Source organism: Tamandua tetradactyla, chromosome 1 (assembly GCF_023851605.1).
Source record: "Tamandua tetradactyla isolate mTamTet1 chromosome 1, mTamTet1.pri, whole genome shotgun sequence".
NCBI lineage: Eukaryota > Metazoa > Chordata > Mammalia > Pilosa > Myrmecophagidae > Tamandua > Tamandua tetradactyla.
Genome location: NC_135327.1, coordinates 65,900,235 through 65,921,814, shown reverse-complemented (window position 1 = coordinate 65,921,814; position 21,580 = coordinate 65,900,235). Strand labels below are relative to the sequence as shown.

Sequence of the window (21,580 nt, the reverse complement as noted above, 5' to 3'; positions counted from 1 at the left end):
GAAGCAGGAAGAGAGCCTGTCTCTTGTGAATCCTTCTTAAAAGGCTTCTAGTGATTCGATTAAGCATCACTCACTGCAGAAGACACTCCCCTTGACTGATTACAAATAGAATCAGCTGTGGATGCAGCTGACGTGCTCATGATTTAATTCTATAAAATGTCCTCATAGCAACAGACAGGTCAGCACTTGCCTAACCAGACAAATGGGTATCACCATCTGGCCAAGTTGACACATGAACTTGACTATGACACTGTGTGATTGTAAAAACCTTGCATCTGATGCTCCTTTTATCCAGACTATGGACAGATGATTAAAAAAAAAAGAAAAAATAAACAAATAATGGGGAGATAAAGGGTAAAAATTGGGTAGATCGAAATACTGTGCGTCAGTGAGTGAGAGGAGTAAGGCCTATGGATGTATGAGTTTTTACTTCTTTTTCTGGAGTAACACAAATGTTCTAAAAATGATCATGGTGATGAATACAGAACTATGTAATGATATTGTGAGCCATTTATTATAATAATATGGTTGGATTCTATGTGTGTGGATATCTCTCAATAAACATATATAAAAAAAGATTATCAGAAAGGCTTGTTAACTTCTTTTTTTTTGAACCTAATGCTTTCATTCATTTCTTCCTGCTGCTCCTAGTTTTTGGTTTGTTTATTTTTTAATTTTTCCTGTCTGACCTAGCACTTACATGTATTTTTTTTATTAATTAAAAAAATTAACTAACACAACATTTAGAAATCATTCCATTCTACATATGCAATCAGTAATTCTTAATATCATCACATAGATGTATGATCAAGAATAAACTTGGAATATGTCATTGGTAACAGAGACCATCAGGAGTTAGAAATAGGGTAAGATAATGGGTAATTGGAGCTGAAGGGATACAGACTGTGCAACAGGACTGGATACAAAAACTCAAAAATGGACAGCACAATACTACCTAATTGTAATGTAATTATGTTAAAACACTGAATGAAGCTGCATCTGAACTATAGCTTGTTGACTTCTTGAGTCTGCCTGTTTTGTTTTTGAGTGCTGGTAATCCTTGGGTTTTTTTGGTGTTCTATTTCTGGCTCCTGTTGTACCGCACTGCCTTTTTACCATGCTGATATTTACAATGATGATGCAAAACAGTGGTGGATAAAAGTGTGTCTTAGAACAAATCAAGGGAATAATATAAACTCTATTAGTAAACACTTTATTTTTCACTATCTTGAACTTGTAAAAGAATTGAGTTTAACTTAATACTGTCCCTGCTGAAGTGCTAAAATTATGAAACGTGTTAAATCTTTAAACTTGAGGACAAGTCCTTTTAATATTTTATGTGATGAAAAAAGAAGTACATGTAAAATGCTCCTGCCCCATACTGAAATACAGTGGTTGCTTTAGGGATAAGCATTTGTGCTAATGAGTTGCCAGCTGACAAGTTGAACACTTTTCTATGGAATACTATTTTCTTAGTTAAAAGAAAGACTGACAGAGGAGTGAAATGAATCTACCACTTCACAGAAAACAACTGACAGAATTTATGGCCAATAAGAAACAAGTTTCCAAGTGAAAATTAGAATTTCAGTAAATTTGCATCTTGCTTCAATTAGACAGAAAGCTTCCTAATAACTGAAAATTTTTCTGAAGAGCTGAGGGGTGATATTACTGAATGTGATTGTTTGCTACTGCATAACCAAAGAAGTGAACATTTGGAAAAGCAGCAAAAGGTAGCATAACACAGTGAAACAACATATAAAAAATGACTAATGCATAATGTTACAAAATCATATGGGTATGGCCCCCACCATAGGATCAACAGTGCCATACTGACCAAAAGGGGGAAGCAAAGTGTAAGAAATAAGGTATCATTGGCTGAGAGAGTTCAAATAGAGTTGAGAGGCTACTCTGGAGGTCACTTTTTTTTTGTATGCTGTATGGCAGTGGTCATATTTTATTCTTTTTCCATGTGATTATCCTGTTATTGCAGCACCATTTGTTGAATTTTTTAAAACTTTTTAAATGATATAACATATACACAAAGTAAAGAAGGAAAAAAACAATAGTTTTCAAAGCACTCTTCAACAAGTAGTTATAGGACAGATCCCAGAGTTTGTCATGGGTTACCATACGATCCTCTTAGATTTTTCCTTCTAGGTGCGCCAGACATTAGGGGCTAGAAGGAATATATCTATATATCATCCCATTTTTTCTTTCTTGTGAAAAATAACATATATACAAAAAAAGCAATAAATTTCAAAGCACAGCGCAACAATTAGTTGTAGAACAGATTTCAGAGTTTGGTATAGGTTACAACTCCATAATTTCAGGTTTTTACTCCTAGCTACTCTAAGATACAGGAGACTAAAAGAAATATCAATATAATGATTCAGCAATCATATTCATTTGTTAAATGCTACCTTCTTTGTTTAACTCCACCACCATGTTTGATCTTTCTCCTACTCTTCAGGGGTATTTGGGCTATGCCCATTCTACCTTTTTCATGTTTGAAGGGCTGTCAATAATAAAGGGTAGGGAGATGATGTTCTGGGAAGGCTAGCCCCTCTAGTTTCAGGACTTTATCTGGTCCAGGGTCCCATCTGGAGGTTGTAGGTTTCTGGAAAGTTACCCTAGTGCATGGAGCCTTTGTAGACTCTTGTATATTGCCTTAGGTGTTCTTTAGGATTGGTTGGAATGGTTTTGGTTGGGGTTTGGCAAGTTATGATAGGCAGCAAAGTCTAACTGAAGTTAGGGTAAGAGCAACCTCCAGAGTAGCCTCCTGACTCTATTTGAACTCTCTCAGCCACTGATACCTAATTTGTTATAGTTCTTTTCCCCCTTTTGGCCAGGATGGCATTGTCAATCCCATTTTGCTAGGGCCAGACTCATCCCTGGGAGTCACCTCCCATGCCGCCAGGGAGTCTCTCACCTTTGGATGTCATGTCCCATGTAGGGGGGAGGGCAATGATTTCACTTTCAGAGTTGGGCTTAGAGAGAGTGAGGTCACATCGGAGCAATAAAAGATGTCAGAGGTCACTCTTATGCAAGCTTCAGTTAGACATTGCTACCATCGTAACTTGCCAAACCCCAACCAAAACCATTCTTGCCAATCCTAAAGAATACCTAGGGCATTAAATAGATTCTAGAAAGTTTCCATGTGCTAGGGTAACTTTCGAAAACCTACAACCTCCAGATGGGTCCCTGGACCAGATAAATCCTGAAATGCCCAGGGGCCAGCCCTTCCAGCGCATCAACTAGTTCCATCCTCCTATCCTATATTGTCGATAGCCCCTTCCAACATGAAAAAGTTAGCCCAAATATCCCTAAAGAGTGAGAGAAAGATCAAAGGTGATGGTGGAGTTATAGATAGAAGGTGATGGTGGATTTAACAAATGAATATGAGTGCTGTAACAGTATACTGATATTTCTTTTAGTCTCCATTACCTTTGAGCAGCTAGAAATAAAAACCTAAAATTGCGGAATTGTAACCCATACTAACCTCTGAAATCTGTTCTACAATTAATTGTTGTGATGTACTTTGAAATTTATTGCTTTTTTGGTACGTATGTTATTTTTCACAAAAAAAAAGAAAAAAGAGAAGGAAGAATATAATAGAGAAGATAGGATTTAACGAATATGACTGCTGAATCAACATATTGATATTCCTTTTGGTCCCCAGCGACTTGGAGTAGCTAGAAGAAAAAATGAAAAGTCATGGAAGCGTTACCCATTCCAAACTTCAAAATTTGTTGTACACTACTTGTTAAAATGTACTGGGAAATTTATTACTTTTTTGTATGTATGTTATCTTTCACAATAAAAAAGTAAATAAAATCATATGTATAACAGATTCATTCAAAGTGCAGGCTAGACCAATAGATACTAATGCTACAGAGTAGGAAATGTTTATTGATGTGGTTTTAGATTCCATATTACAACTAATGTTTAAGAAAGTACCGCCTATCGAAAAAAGTATTCACATTTTTTTGAAAAGAGTTAAAACCTTCCTTTCATTTTCACCTACCTACATGCGTGACTGTGTTTTCTTCATATACTTCACCCGAACAAAATACTGGACCTAGTGAATGCAAAGCAGATGTGGAATCCTGTTGTTTTTCTATTAAGCCAAGCATCAAAGAGATTTGCAAAAATGTGAAACTATGCTCCTCTTCTCAATAAATCTTCATTGCTCTGAGAAACCATATTTTTTTCATAAAATATTTTCACACATATGTTTATTAGTATTATTTAAAAATGAATACATAAATATATATATATTTACATTCTCAGTTTTAATTTCTAATATGTAAATATCCATAGGTATAATTCACATAAACAAAACCTGTTTGGAGCACTTGACAAATTTTAAAATTTCAAATAAGTTCCAAGACAATAATTTCTGAACCACTGCTGTAGGACAATGTAAGGGTTAGACTTTGTTCTTTACAATTTCTTAGAGCCCCATACACTGTGAATATATACAACTTATGGATTTTACTTCATTATAGATGTAAATCATTTCTATTTACTAGAAAAAAAAAACCCCATGGTTTTATTATCACGTAGGACAACAAACACCTTTTCATCTAACCTAATAACTTTACTCTAACATTGTTTTCTCAAAATGTATACAAATACCCAGTTCCTGAAAATGCTTTTGAAAAAGAAATGCTCTTTGAGCCAGCTTTACCATTTTACTTGCTTCTTCATTATTTTTTTGAACGAAATCTTGATTTGTTCATTTAATATTTGCATGTGTCAGGCTTTTAACTTTTTGAAAAGCATACTTTGACAGATACTTATGCACCCATGACATACATACGACATAGATGACATAATCTCACAGTGGTGGCATAGTGGATTCTCTAATTCTGCATCTAAATTAATAGATGCTCTTTTAAATTAATATACAATTACATTCACTTCACATTTCTTTTCTTCTCATTTTATTTATATGCCACCTTGAATTTCTCCTTATGCAATGTTTTGAATTTCAGTTTCAACTCTGTCATTAACAAGAAATGTACACAACCCACATACACGCATTTTACCCTAACTGACCCACTAACAAAAGCAGTTCCAGCTTTAACCACGGGGTTCGGGATATGTAAGCGGGAATTCCCCCTTATCTTTATCAAGCCTCCTACAGACCATGCGACAAAAACTGATGGATCACGTGACACCTGTGCCCCCATGCCTGTGCCTTCAGCACTATTCCGCCCATTTCAAACATGGTCACTAGGCGTCAGCAATAGCTGGCTTTCTTGTATTTAGCAGGCGCTTCCATTCGTGTATCGGGTTCTTTCAGCAATGGTCGGCTGGCCAGCAATCCAGGAAGGGGAAGTAAAGACCTTGCCCACGGTTCGCGGCCAAAACGCAGCTCCGGGTTTGCCCGGGGAAGGGGAGCCGCGTCCGGACCAGAAATTCCGCGGCCGCGCTGTCCGGAGGAGCAGTTAGCTGCAGCACGCCGGAAGTGGCTTGTTGGGTCTGGTCGCTGTCGGTCGTACCCAGGCAGTGTTTGAACTGTCCTCCTGGCTGGTCCGACGACATGGAGCCTGGGTCTACGGAGTTATACGACCAGGCCCTACTGGGTATCTTGCAGCACGTGGGCAACGTCCAGGACTTTCTGCGCGTCCTCTTTGGTTTCCTCTACCGCAAGACCGACTTCTACCGCCTGCTGCGCCACCCGTCCGACCGCATGGGTTTTCCGCCGGGGGCGGCACAGGCCTTGGTGCTGCAGGTAACCGCGGAGCTGGCAGCCCCGGGCTTCTGTCCGTCTGCTCTTCCGCCCCGTGGCCTACCACTGAGGTCGGCAAGGCCTTGGCAGCCTCAGCCTGGCGGGGAACCTGCGCCCTGAACTTCCCGGCCAGTCCTGGCTGTCGTTCTACCCCCTCCTCTTTCATGTTGTGGGACAATTTACTTCTGCCAACTACAGTTTCCTCTTTTGGTGATTCCCGAGTCCTACCCGACAAGGTGGTAGTGATGACCAGATGAGATAATAGTCATGCAAGCTCTTTGTAATCAGAAGTGCTGCTCGGTATCAGGTTATTTCGTGGAGCCGTGATAGGATCTTAAGCAACCAGGTTTTATACATGATATACTTCGGTGTCAGATGTAGTAAACAGGTTTTTTTAGGGCCCAGTGCGACAGGAACTGGTAGTGATGGAATGAAAACAATGCAGATATTAGGTCAGACTGGAGGCACTTGAAATTTGCTTCAACAGAGATCCGCGCGACCCAGATTGGAGGTGGAAGGGATGGCTGTGAAACTGTTGATAATTGGGAGTGATCACCTTGTTTGAAATGTGAATTCCTAGGTCAGAAACAGTCATTAACAGTGATCACTAAGTTTGCATTTGTGTATGTATATACGTTTCTTGAATGTTTGAGGAGCTATTAATATTCAGTGAAGTTGATTGTATATTTTTGTATGTAGTAATAAGCAAGTATTTACTGAATGTATTTTATATTCTCAGCTGCCACGGGCACTGGAGATGTACTGGTAATATGACGTATTGTTAATGATCTTTTCTTCCTGTGACATTTAAATTGTTATGTTTAAGAAGAAAAAGCACAGAAAGTAGTTGAGAACTATTCAAGAGCCATTTATGTGATAGAACTTACGGCGCTGCTATCGGAAGGAAAGAAATATAAACTACGATTGTAAATCAAGAAAAGTTTTGTAGAGGTGGGACTTTTGATACTATTGAAGGTATACACTAAGCTTGAATCTGTTTATAGGAACGGGAGAATATAGTAATGATGAGACCTCCCACAGTTATCTAGAGCTTTGCAGTTTATAAAGTGCTTTTGGATGTTATCTCTTGAAGTCTTACTGCAAGATCGCTGAAGCAGGTCGGTCAGGTATTATTTTGCTCAATGTCTGGATGAAGAAACAAAAGCTTTGAAGGGGTGAGTATTTACCAAAGATTATATGGTCAGTTGAGTGTCGGGACTCAAATGGTGTTCAGTTTCAGAACTTAAGGCTCTTTCTTATCTTTGTCAGTGGCATAAGTGTGAGCCAAGTGATCAAGGAACACTATAGAGATAATTTTTAGCAGAACCATAAAGCAGTTTAATTCTTTCACATGAGTCTTGGTATTTGAACTTCACAATGTCCCTGTAAAAATATAAGGTTGAATTTTATGTAACAGATGAGGGTTCCAATTGACTGAGTTCAAGTTATTTGACACACAGCTAGTTCATCATAGAGCTGAAACTCAAAACTTCAGTTTTCTGATTCCAAGTCTTTCTACTCTATCATTTAATCATTCTACAGTACAGAAAGAGCGTTTTTGTCTGGGATGATTATAGCTTGTAGAAGAGAAGTGGAGGAGAAAGGAACATTTCCTGAGTACCTATTCTGTACTACTTATAGCTGATGTTTTACATTCTGGGAAGTTAGGTTATTTAATCCTTACCACAATCTGAAAGGTTGATGTTTGCCCTTATTTTACAGGTGAACTGACAGGTAATTTATTTGTTAACCATTTATAGAATGTGTGTTTTGTTCTCAACGCTCTTTTAGGCTAAGACTTGTAATTGGTTCCTTTGTGGAACAATTGAAGTTCAGAGATGGGAGAAGCAAGAGGTGACATATGAGTAGTAGGGAATGAGAAGTAAGTGAGCAGGGCAGTAAGTGTTGCATAAACCAAGGAACAGAATTTTCAGATGATGGTTAAGAGGGCGTAATGATTTCTGGTAGTGGTTCCTAACTTGGAAGTGTCTGAGGAACTAAAAGCACACATTGCCTGGACATTGTGAAGCCTGGGGATGTGTTCTTTTATTTTACAGAAGCCCATTTGATAGGATACTTGTGAAGGTGATTTCAACATTGGTCATGGCATTTGTTGTAGGGTAGGGCATTAAAATACTGAATTAGATTAAATAACTTGGTACTAGTACGGAATTGTCTCTCAGAGGTGGGAACTGGGAAAATCTTGGGAAAGTTACTTCACTTTTGTTGATTGAGAAGGTTGATTGGAAGACCACAGATGTCTCTTCTAGAAAGTTGTACGATTCTGTGATTTTAAATGAATACTGAGAGTATAGTGATTGGGAGGTCAGAAGTGATGTGGGGCAGCATGTTTGGAGATCACAGATGGGCTGGTTGTAGAAGGTTGGAAGTGCTAGGTAAGCAAAGGTGGAGAGCATGGTGACATCCTGTATTAGAATCTCCAGACATGCGATGAAGAGAGTCCTTGCTGTTGCTTTGTTTTGGTGGCATTAAGATGAGCATTTGGCATGTTGATGGGCTGTGGTCTGGTCAATGGATCCAAAGCCTCATACACGTGGATGCTCTAGAGGGCAGAGTTGGGTTCAGGTTATCCCAAAAAATAGAAATGAATTTGGTGCTGTTTCTAGTTTTTAACTTGAGGGCTTTTATTTGTTTTCCCTTTCTGTAACTACTCTCACTGTTTGGTGCTTCCTTGTAATTAAAGAATTCTTTTCTCTCGCTTGCAAGACTGTCAGCAAACTTAACTTCTCTGTCTTATTTTTCTCATCTTTAAAGCATTGATACTGTTTTCCTCATAGGATTGTCACAGAATGTGAAATCCTTGGCATAGTACTATCCTTGGCATAGTACAGTATGTTAGCACTTTCTTTTTTCTTTTTTCCTTCCTGGTGCATAAAACGCCTTAATATCTGACTGCATTCTAGCCCTTCAAAATCTGATTTCTGCCCACTTTTCAAGACTGATCTCTGTCTTTCCAACCTTGTAAGAGGAGACCGTTGATTCAGCTACTGTAGGGTTTTTTACTGTTTCTGGATGGCACTACTTTTGGTACTTGTTGCTCATCTGTTTATCCTAAAGTGACATTTCCTCCTATAGTTTTTTTTTTTTAAATTAAAAAAAAATTTTTTTTACATAGTCAGCCACCGGGAATCCAACCCGGGTCCTCTGGCATCACAGACAAGCATTCCTGCCTGCTGAGCCACTGTGGCCTGCCCTCCTCCTATAGTTTCTTATGGAAGCTCTACTTCATTCGAAGTTTAGTTCAGATCCCCTTCCTTCCAAGAAAGAGGACTTTCACCAGATATACCCATTCCCATCCTTATAGACTGATAAGACATTACATCTGTTTATCACAGCCTTTCTTTACCAGAATTGTTTGTGAAGGTTTACTTTGCTAGACTTCAGGTGTCATGTGTACCCCTTGAATAGTGCATACGAAATGTCATGTTATACATGTACTTTTTTGGTGAAGATGTCCCCATACTTTTCATGGGTGTGACTGTTTCCCAGGAAAGGGTAAGGGCTGCTTGTGCACATACCACATTCACACCACAATTTTGAGTCGTAGGAATAGGAGCTCTCATTTGATTTGTTGTACTCCTTCCACATTGTAGGCAAATATTAGATGTCTGCTGAATTGAATTTCCAAGCTTTCTAAATCTCATACGTATCTCTTATCAGCCCTTGCAGTATGGGAAAGATAGTAGTAGTAAAGCAAGCTTGGTTGATTTTGTGGATTGAAGATCAGTTACATATTCATCTTCTTTTTTTGAGTTGGAGTTGTTGGCATCTTTACAATTTTGAATACTAGAACAGTTTGTTCCTTTGCATTTTGTACGAGACTTGAGGTCTGTAAAGATAATGACTGATAAGACCATCTAGTTAGACATCTTTTAATTTAGAAAGACGTGCTTATAAGATTTGTAAATATTATAAACCTTGGCTTGTGAGTTTTTTATTTTGTTGATTTTGGAACCTTCCTGTTAACAGTTTCTGTTTTGCCACTGGGAATACTTTTTTAGTCTTAAGAGAGGACAATGATTTATTTTAACATAAGTGGGCAGTTCATGATGGGTCTTGTCACTACTTGTCCTTTCTACTGTTTTTTAATTTTGCTACATTTCTGAAAGAATGTATGGTACCATACTGGGCAAATAAACTGATTGCTGGATTGCTGTTTGACTTTAGGTGTTCAGAACCTTTGACCACATGGCCCGACAGGATGATGAGAAGAAGAAAAAGGAACTTGAAGAGAAAATCAGAAGAAAGGAAGAAGAGGCAAAAGCTATGGCATCTGCCACAGCTGAGAAAGAGCCAGTTCCGGCCCCAGTCCAGGAATTAGAGGTTGACTCCACTGCAGAACTGAATGAGCCTCAGGAAATGGAGAAAGTGCAAACTATAGGCCCACAGGCCACATTTGAGGAGGTGGCCCACAGCACACAGCAGGCGGAGCCTCTGGGAGCAGTTGCTGGTTCTGCGGAAGTCCCTAGGGAACCACCAACTCTTCCCAAGTAAGAATTTCTACTTAGCACCTTCCTTCTTGTGTGTGTGTGTGTGTGTGTGTGTGTGTGTGTGTGTGTGTGTGTGTGTGTGTGTGTGTGTTGTGTATGTGTGTATTTTTAGGAAAATCCTGAACTTTATTATCTGGATGAAGTCCCTGGGGAACCACCAACTCTTCCCAAGTAAGAATTTCTACTTAGCACCTTCCTTTGTGTGTGTGTTTTTAGGAAAATCCTGAACTTTATTATCTGGATGTTTGTTTTTACTAAGGTTTTATTCTGTATTCTGTTTGGGGTTTCTAGAGGCATTAAAACAAATGTAGGTTAAATCATAAAAAGTTTACCAAAAACACTATTAATATCTTGGTCAGTTAACAGGGAAGTTTCAAGCATACTCAAAAGCCATTTTTAATGTGATTTAGTCTAGCAACCCCTACACTCTTACAAAGGCATACTTTTAGTAGTGTTCTCTGCTTAGATACTTTTAATTAGCAGCTCTCATATATACAGATTGATAAACCATCTTTGGTATTCATTTGCCTATAGCAGTAAGAATTATAACCATAAAAGGAAATGTAGTTAAATTGAAGCTTGAAAGACATCACATGATAAAAGCTCCTTCCTTCTTTTTTGCTTGATATCTGTTGGTTTGGTTTGTCCACTATTGCTTCTTTTTTTTTTTTTTGCATGAGTAGGCACTGGGAATCGAACCCGGGTCTCTGGCATGGCAGGTGAAAACTCTGCCTGCTGAGCCACCATGGCCCGCCTGCTTCTCATTTTTTAAAACATCAATTTTTTTATCTCAGGGAAGCTTTTCATATTTGCAAACTACATTGTAGTCCTTTGGTTACCCAGTATAGTTTGACAGTTAGCCTCAGTCTTATGTCTTTTTCTCCACTTCTTAGATAAGATAATAATTTGTCCACAGTCATGGAATCTATTAAGAGCCATTCATACAGTCATTTAAAGTACTTGGCTCAGAGAGTCATGCTCACCCACCTCCCCCAAAGACCTAATTTTATCTTGTACCTAAAAGATCCTCAAGCTCTTGATTCTTTGTGTTCTTTTCCCTATATAACACTGCTGGGATATGTGACCACAGTACTCTAGACATAATGTATATTTGAAGAGGTAGTCTGATATAATATCAGGGACTGTAGAGCCAGATGCTCTGGGATCAAATCCTAGCCTGCCGCTTACTACATGGATTACCTTGGGCAAGCAATATAATCTTTCTGTGTCTCAGTTTCCTCATCTGTAAAATGTGGTGATAATAATAGTGCCTGCCTGTTAGGGTTATTGTGGATATTAAATGAGCCAGAGGACTTGCAGCTAATGAGTGGTTGAGCTTGAATCTAAAAAAAGTCTTTCTCATTCAAGCCTGAATGCTTTTACAGTATGTAATATACTTGTTCTCACTATCTACGAATTGTTTCCTGGGTTCTATATATTGGCTATATAGCTCTTCTATCCAATCAGGCTTAGTCTTTTTGATGAGAAGAGCTAATGAATCCTTGTGTATGAGTTGTGGCAGTGTCTGAAAGTCAGCCATTATGCTCCTGGCTTACAGTGTTTCTTAGGAGAATCTACTCTCTCCCCTCTTCGACGAACTGCTCCCTTCCCTCTTCTGAATTGCCCTCTTTCCTCCCACCCTCCCTGCTGTCTTGATCATAACTTCCTTTCTGTTCTTCCTACACCTTGGAGTCTCCTTCTGATATCCTTGGGGGAGTCTTTGAATGTAGTTTCTATGGTAACTTGGAGTTACCTGTAAAATACAGGGTGTAGGGGAAAATAAGTTTAGTGAAGATTGGATGGGACAAGGTTGCAAAGAGTCTTAAAAGCCAGGCTAAATAATGGAAGAACCATGTTGTTGGAAAAGGAGAGCTGATCTTGAATATGGACCTCTGGTTGAGAAGGGGCAAAAATCAAGGGTTGGCCGCTTACAAAATGGGCAGAGTGTATGAATAGATACTCTACTGAAGCGCAAATGCAAATGGCTAAAAAGCACATGAAGAACTGTGCCTCTTCATTGGCTTTAAGGGAGATGCAAATTAAGACAACAATGAGAGATCACCTCACACCTATTAGAATGGCTGCTATTAAACAAACAACAGTCAGAAAACTACAAATGTTGGCAAGGATGTGGAGAAATGGAACACTTATTCATGCTGGGAATGTAGAATGATGCAGCTGCTGTGGAAATCAGTTTGGTGATTCCTCAGAAAACTTGATATTGAATTGCCCTATGACCTGGCAATACCAATACTCGTTATATACCCAGAACAGTTGAGGGCAGTGATGTGAACAGACATTTGCACACCAGTGTTCATAGCAGCATGGTTCACAGTTGCCAAGAGATGGAAACAGTCCAAGTGCCCAGCAACAGACAAGTGGATAAACAAAATGTGGTATATATGTACAATGGAGTGTTATGTAGCATTAAGACAAAGTGATGTCCTGAAACATGTGATAATGTGGATGAACCTTGAGGACATAATGCTGAGTGAAATAATTCAGACACAAAATAACAAATACTGTATTATTTTGTTATGATGACTCTATTAAAGGTAATCTCACAGGTTTTGCTGTAGAATATAGCAGACCTAGAGATATACAGAAGCTAGAGATGGAGAAAGACTACCCAGAGAGGTTGAATCTAAATACAAGGGAGAGGATAGAAGTAATGATAACTAATTAGCAGGTTTGTAAGTACCATTACTATATTGAAGGTGAATATGACTGAAAGGGGATGTATAGTACCATGTATCCCAGTGATTAAATTTGTGATTATAAAGATGTTCTCACATGAACTATTTCAATGGTCTGATAGTAGACAAGGAGTCAGTGGTAGAGGGATATAGAGGAAAAACTAAAAATGCATGTTTTGGCCAATAGTTAACAGGCAGTTAGGTATTGCTAATGGTCATTGTTTGCTAAATGCCAGTCAGTGTCACTCCTGTTGTATCTTATAGAGTACGTAGGGCTCCAACTGAGACTCTGTAAAGGTTTCATGCACTAGGTTTGCCTTCCTGGGACATATAATTCCCAGAGGGTTCCTAGGTTAAATAAATCCTGAAACCCAGAGGGACCAGCCTCTCCAGGATTATCAAGTGACTGCATCCACCTGTCCTTCAGAGTGGACATCCCTTCTCAGCATGAAGGAGTTGGAATGGGCATTCCCCAAGGATTATCAAGTGACTGCATCCCCCTGTCCTTCAGATTGGACATCCTGTCTCAGTATGAAGAAGTTGGATTCGGCATTCCCCAAGGATCCCTATAGAGTGGGAGAGGAATTAAAGAAGTGAGGGAGGAGGTATAACATAGAAAATGGGATTTAACAAATGAGTATGGCTATGGAATCACTATGTTAATATTAGTCCTATCCTCCAGTGTTTTGGAGCAGCTAGAAGGAAAAATATGAGATGATGGAATGGTAGTCCATGGCAGACTTTGGGACGACTTCTGTAGCTGCTTGCTGAAGTGTACTCTGAAAATTACTACTTTTTTCTTTCCTTGCTTTGTGTATATGTTATATTTTACAGTAAAAACATTAAAAAAAACTGTAGGCAGCTATAGTAGTATTATATAAAATAGATTCCTGAAATAAAAAGTTTGGCGATGTTTGGTAACACAGGTCATTACTATGGCAAGTTGATATTTGTAATAACTTTCTACTTGATATTTTGAGAGTACAGTTTTGATAATCAAATGTTATTTAAGATAGTGTTTAATATATATTTTTTAGTGTTTAATATTTAGAACTTAAACTTTGATATCTGTATCTGTAGATTTTTTCCTTGCTTGCTTTAATTTTAAATTGGTTTATGAAACATATTGTACAAACAGATTTTATGATGATTATTTAGATATTCTATTTAAATATGGCTATGGATAAGCTAACTAAAATGCCTATTTTTGGTGGTTAAGATTTTCGTATGTTAATTGTCAGGACAATTGCGTCTTTTTATTTTCCTGAAATGAGGAAAATGTTCAGTAACGTAGATCATTATTATAGCAACATTGGTATTTGTAATAACTTTCTGCTTGATGTTTTGGGAATATAGTTTTGACAGCTGATGAAATGCTATTTAAGTTAAAGTTTAATATTTAGAATTTAAGAAACTGTGTTTGAATTTGTAGATTTTTTTTCTTGTTGCCTGAATTTTAAATTGGTTTATGAAACTTACTTTGCAAATACAGGTTATACAGTGATTATTTGGATCCTTTAAGTATGCGTATGGATTAGCTAAGATACCCATTTTTGGTGGTTCTAAGTGTATTGTTTGTTTTCTTCAATAAAAATATTTTAAAGAGATCAAGGGTTGAAGTCAGTGGGAGGAAACAAGGTGGAGGGCAAAAGCTGATATAATTTTCTTTCTTTCTTTTTTTTTTTTTACGTTTTTTAATTGTAAAATGTAACATATATACAAAGCAAAGAAAGAAAAAAGCAGTAATTTTCAAAACACACTTCAACAAGTAGTTATAGAACAGATCCAGAGTTTGTCATGGGCTAATCTACCATATCAGATTTTTCCTTCTAACTTAATTAAGATAGTTTGTATTAACCTTTTTTTTTGGCAAGCTGTATGGCAGGGTCACATTTCATTATTTTTCCATGTGAGTATTCCATTATTGTAGCACCATTTGTTGAGTTTTTTTTTTTTTTTTGGTTTGTTTGTTTGTTTGTTTTGCTTGCTTGTTTGTTTTTTGGGAAGTACATGAACCGTGTATTATCTTGTAAGTTTACTGTCTTTTTCTTTTAGTGTCTGATCTTTTGTTACGCTCATTACTAAATTTTTCAGATATCCTAATTTTCAGCTCTTTGAGTTCTCTTTATGGCTTATATTTCTACCCTCATTGTGTTCATGTTTTCCTTTAAATTCTTTTGTATATTTATAATAGCTGTTTAAAGTCCTTTTCTGCTTATTTTATGACCTTTTATTTCTTGATTGATTTCTACTGACTGAGCTTTTCCCTGATTTTTGGCTCACATTTTCCTATTTCTTGCCTTGTAAATTTTTTCCACCAGTTTTTTTTTTTTAACTACTTTTTGTGGTAAAATATATGTAACAAATGTTACTGTTCTAACCATTTTTAAGTTTACAATCAGTGACTTTGATACATTCACAGTGTTGAGTAACCATCACTACTCCCAGTTCTGAAAAGTTCTAAAAAAGTTCCAGAACTTTTTTAACATCCCAAAAGACACCCTAAACATTAAGCAATAAATCCTCATTTACACCTTCCCCCAGTCTGTAGTAAACTCTTCTACTTTTGTCACTAGGAATTTGCTTATTCCTGATACCACCATTAAGTGAAATCATGCACTGTTTGTTCTTTTGTTGCTGGCTTACTTCACTTAACATAATGTTTTCAAGATTCATCTGTGTTGTAGCATGTATCAAAACTTCACTCCTTTTTATGGCTAAATAGTATAACATTGTATGTATACATCACTGTGATGGTTAGGTTCTGGTGTCAAGTTGGCCAAATGATTACGTTCACTTGACTGGTCAGGCAAGCAGTGGCCTGACTGTTTTTTTTTTTTTTTTTTTTTTTAGTGATATTCTAATTTATTATGAGCTTCACATAAGATCTGCTACATGGAAGTATTTATACAATATGAACTTCCATACAATATACTTTTTTTTAAACTTTTTTTATTAATTAAAAAAATTAACAAACAAAACATTTAGATATCATTCCATTCTACATATACAATCAGTAATTCTTAATATTATCACATAGTTACATATTCATCATTTCTTAGTACATTTGGATCGATTTAGAAAAAGAAATAAAAAGACAACAGAAAAAGAAATAAAATGATAATAGAGAAAAAAAAGACTATACATACCATACCCCTTATCCCTCGCTTTCATTTACCACTAGCATTTCAAACTGAATTTATTTTAACATTTGTTTCCCCTATTATTTATTTTTATTCCATATGTTCTACTCTTCCGTTGATATAGTAGCTAAAAGGAGCATCAGACATAAGGTTTTCACATTCACAGCGTCTCATTGTGAAAGCTGTATCATTGTTCAGTCATCATCAAGAAACATGGCTACTGGAACACAGCACTACATTTTCAGGCAATTCCCTCCACCTCTCCACTACATATTGAACAACAAGGTGATATCTACATAATGCATAAGAATAACCTCCAGATAACCTCTCGACTGTTTGGAATCTCTCAGCCATTGACACTTTGTCTCATTTTACTCTTCCTCCTTTTGGTCGAGAAGTTTCTCTCAATCCCTTGATGTTAATTCTCAGCTTGTTCTAGGGTTTTTCTCAGTCCCTTGATGCTGAGTTTCAGCTCATTCCAGGATCTCTGTCCCACATTGCCAGGAAGGTCCACACCCCTGGGAGTCATGTCCCACGCAGAGAGGGGGAGGGTGGTGTGACTGCTCCTCGTGTTGGCGCCACATCTGAGCAACAAAAGAGGCTCTCTTGGGGGTGACTCTTAGGTCTAAATTTTAAGTAGACTTGACCTATCCTTTGTGGGGTTGAGTTTCATGTGAACAAACCCCAAGCCTGGGGGCTCAGCCTATAGCTTTGGTTGTCCACACTGCTTGTGAGAATATCAAGAATTCAACTTGGGGAAGTTGAATTTCTCCCCACTCTTACCATTCCCCGAAGGGGGCTTGCAAATACTTTTCCAGTCACTGATGAAATCATTCTGGGATTCATCGGGGCATCACTCTGGACAAACCAACAAAATCTCATGTGCTACCTGAGATTCCAAGTACTTATGACATTCAATCAAACTATCTACATGAATTATATTAGGAAATGCTCTAGTCAAAATCTAAATTTTGTAACAAATAAACATTTTTTGCTTTAGTCTCACACATAAGGTGACATTTTAAAGTATTATTATCTATTTTCAGCACCCTGCAATAATGACATTCCTTTGTTCTTCCTCATGCCAAAACATTTTTAAAATTTGTACATTGTACGTTTCACTATTATTATATACTCTAGGCATACCTAGATTATACCATCTCGATCTTTAACATCTATCTTTCTTTCAGACTTCATTTATGTCCCCAGCCCTCCTCCCTCTATCATTCTCACATGCAGCTTCATTCGTTGTTTTAACATAATTACATTACAGTTAGATAGTATTGTGCTGTCCATTTCTGAGTTTTTGTATCCAGTCCTGTTGCATAGTCTGTATCCCTTCAGCTCCAATTACCCACTATCTTACCCTTTTTCTATCTCCTGATGGTCTCTGTTACCAACAACATATTCCAAGTTTATTCACTAATGTCAGTTCATATCAATGAGACCATACACTATTTGTCCTTTAGTTTTTTGCTAGTCTCACTCAGCATAATGTTCTCTAGGTCCATCCATGTTGTTACATGCTTCATAAGTTTATTCTGTCTTAGAGCTGCATACTATTCCATCGTATGTATATACCACAGTTTGTTTAGCCACTCGTCTGTTGATGGACATTTTGGCTGTTTCCATCTCCTTGCAATTGTAAATAATGCTGCTATAAACATTGGTGTGCAAATGTCCGTTTGTGTCTTTGCCCTTAAGTCCTTTGAGTAGATACCTAGCAATGGTATTGCTGGGTCATATGGCAATTCTGTATTCATCTTTTTGAGGAACTGCCAAGCTGCCTTCCACAGTGGTTGCACCGTTTGACATTCCCACCAACAGTGAATAAGTGTGCCTCTTTCTCCGCATCCTCTCCAGCACTTGTCATTTTCTGTTTTGTTGATAATGGCCATTCTGGTGGGTGTGAGATGATATCTCATTGTGGTTTTGATTTGCATTTCTCTAATGGCCAGGAACATTGAGCATCTCTTCATGTGCCTTTTGGCCATTTGTATTTCCTCTTCTGAGAGGTATCTGTTCAAGTCTTTTTCCCATTTTGTAATTGGATTGGCTGTCTTTTTGTTGTTGAGTTGCACAATCTCTTTATAAATTCTGGATACTAGACCTTTATCTGATATGTCGTTTCCAAATATTGTCTCCCATTGTGTAGGCTGTCTTTTTACTTTCTTGATGAAGTTCTTTGATGCACAAAAGTGTTTAATTTTGAGGAGCTCCCATTTATTTATTTCTTTCTTCAGTGCTCTTGCTTTAGGTGTAAGGTCCATAAAACCACCTCCAATTATAAGATTCATAAAATGTCTCCCTACATTTTCTTCTAACTGTTTTATGGTCTTAGACCTAATGTTTAGATCTTTGATCCATTTTGAGTTAACTTTTGTATAGGGTGTGAGATACGGGTCCTCTTTCATTCTTTTGCATATGGATATCCAGTTCTCTAGGGACCATTTATTGAAGAGACTGTTCTGTCCCAGGTGAGTTGGCTTGACTCAAAGATCAAATGTCCGTAGATGAGAGGGTCTGTATCTGAGCACTCTGTTCAATTCCATTGGTCGATATATCTATCTTTATGCCAGTACCATGCTGTTTTGACCACTGTGGCTTCATAATATGCCTTAAAACCAGGCAGTGCGAGACCTCCAGCTTTGTTTTTTTTCCTCAAGATACTTTTAGCAATTCGGGGCACCCTGCCCTTCCAGATAAATTTGCTTATTGGTGTTTCTATTTCTGAAAAATAACTTGTTGGGATTTTGATTGGTATTGCATTGAATCTGTAAATCAATTTAGGTAGGATTGACATCTTAACTATATTTAGTCTTCCAATCCATGAACATCGTATGCCCTTCCATCTATTTAGTTTTTCTGTGATTTCTTTTAACAGTTTCTTGTAGTTTTCTTTGTATAGGTCTTTTGTCTCTTTAGTTAAATTTATTCCTAAGTATTTTATTCTTTTAGTTGTAATTGTAAATGGAATTCGTTTCTTGATTTCCCCCTCAGCTTGTTCATTACTAGTGTATAGAAACACTACAGATTTCTGAATGTTGATCTTGTAACCTGCCACTTTGCTGTACTCGTTTATTAGCTCTAGTAATTTTGCTGTGGATTTTTCCGGGTTTTTGATGTATAGTATCATATCGTCTGCAAACAGTGATAGTTTTACTTCTTCCTTTCCAATTTTGATGCCTTGTATTTCTTTTTCTTGCCTAATTGCTCTGGCTAGAACTTCCAACACAATGTTGAATAACAGTGGTGATAGTGGACATCCTTGTCTTGTTCCTGATCTTAGGGGGAAAGTTTTCAGTTTTTCCCCATTGAAGATGATATTAGCTGTGGGTTTTTCATATATTCCCTTTATCATTTTAAGGAAGTTCCCTTGTATTCCTATCCTTTGAAGTGTTTTCAACAGGAAAGGATGTTGAATCTTGTCAAATGCCTTCTCTGCATCAATTGAGATGATCATGTGATTTTTCTGCTTTGATTTGTTGATATGGCCTGACTGTTAACTGCAAGGATATTTCATGGCTGGTTGATAAATTGATAGGATGGTACATTAAATCATCAGTCAGTTGATTCTGTTTGTGGCTGATTACATCTGTGATCAGCTAAGCACGGCTCCCACAATGAGATAATCCAATCAGTTGAAGGCGTTAAGGGGGAAGAGATTCTTTTATTATTTCTTTAGCCAGTGAGCCTCTCCTGTGGAGTTTATTCAGACCCTTTTCAGACCTGCTAACTTCACAGCCTGCCCTACGGATTTTGGACTCTTCCATTCCCATGGTTGTGTGAGACAGCTCCCATAAATCTCATATTTACAAATATCTCCTGTTGGTTCTATTTCTCTAGAGAACCCTAATTAATACAATCACATTTTATTTATCCATTCATCTGTTGATAGACACTTCAGTTCTTTCCACCTTTTGGCCATTATAAATAGTGCTGTTGTGGACATTGGTGTGCAGGTATTTGAATCTTTATTTTCAGTTTTTTTTTTGTGTGTGTGTATTCCAAGGAGTAGAATACCTAGGTTGAATGGTAATTCTGTGTTTAATGTTTTCAGGAACCACCAACCTGTGTTCCATAGAAACTGTACCATTTTACGTTCACTCCAGCAGTGCAGGAAGGTTCCAATTTCTCTGTATCCCTGCTGACACTCATTATTTCCTGTTTTTAAAATGATGGCTGTCCTGAGCCTGTGAAGTTGCATCTCATTGTGGCTTTGATTTGCATTTCCCTAATGGCTTCTGATTTTGAGCAACTTTTCATATACTTATTGGGCATTTGTATATCTTTGGAGAAATACCTATTCAAGTTATTTGCCTATTTTTTAATTTGTATTCTTTTTCTTTTTGTTGTTAAATTGTAGGTGTTCTTTATATAATTTTGAATGTTAAACTCTTATTAGATACATGATTTGCAGCTGTTTTCACTCAGTCAGTACATTGTCCTTTTGTTTCTTGATAATGTCCTTTGGTGCATATAAGTTTTTAATTTGGTGAATTCCATTTCATGTATTTTTCTTTTGTCATGTGTGCTTTTGTTGTCATTCTTAAGAAACCATTGCCAAATCCAAAGTCATGAAGATTTCCCCTATGTTTTGTTGTAAGAGTTTTAACTCTTAAAATTAGATCTTTATTTGCTTTTGAGTTAATTTTTATATCTGGTGTGGGCTGAAGGACCAATTTCATTCTTTTGAATGTGACCATCCAGTTTTCCCAGCAGTATTTGTTAAAAGACTGTCCTTTCCTCATTGATTGGTCTTTGCACTCTTGTCAAAAAGTAATTGCTCACAAATATTTAGTTTATTTCTGGACTCAATTCTATTCCAGTGGTCTATATATCTATCTTTATGCTGGTACCACACTCTTTTGATTACTGTAGCGTTGTAGTAAGTTTTGAAATTGGGAAATATGAGTCCTCTGGTTTTGTTCTTTGTCAAAATTGTTTGACTATTTAGGGTGATTTGAAATTCCATATGAATTTTAGGATGGGGTTTTTCTATTCCTTTAAAAATGCCACTGAGGTTTTTTATTTTTTATTTATATATTTTTTTACTATGGGCAGGCACCAGAAATTGAACCCAGGTCTCCAGCAGGGAGGTGAGAACTCTGCCTGCTAAGCCACCGTGGCCCGCCTGCCACTGAGATTTTGATGTGATTGCATTGAATCTAAAGGTAGCTCTGGGGAATATTGTTATCTTAACTATGTAATATCTTCTAAGCCATGAACATCGATGTCTTTCCATTCTTTAGATCTTTAATTTCATTCAGAAATGTTTTGTAGTTTTCAGAGTATGTGTCTTTTACCTCCTTGGTTAAATTTATTCTGAAGTATTTTATTTTTCTGATGCTACTGTAAATGGAATTATTTTCTAATTTTCTTTTATATTGTTCTTTGCTTGGATATAGAAATATGTTTTTTTGTTGTTGTCATTTACTTTATTCTGCAATTTGGTTGAATTAATTTATTAGTTCTCAACAGATTTTTGGGGAT

The 21,580-nt window shown here is 37.2% G+C and overlaps 1 protein-coding gene across 3 annotated transcripts in view; it reads left to right on the top strand.

Annotated features, from left to right (window-relative positions):
* The first annotated feature begins 5,225 nt into the window (after positions 1 to 5,225).
* Positions 5,226 to 21,580, top strand: part of NUDCD3 (NudC domain containing 3) — a 238,738-nt gene continuing 222,383 nt past the window's right edge. For all 3 annotated transcript variants that reach the window (XM_077118267.1, XM_077118262.1, XM_077118253.1), the window contains exons 1-2: positions 5,226 to 5,740; positions 9,926 to 10,248. In XM_077118267.1, coding sequence (XP_076974382.1) covers positions 5,549 to 5,740; positions 9,926 to 10,248 — 515 coding nt within the window. In that variant the 5' untranslated portion in view covers positions 5,226 to 5,548. The remainder of the gene's footprint in view (positions 5,741 to 9,925; positions 10,249 to 21,580) is intronic.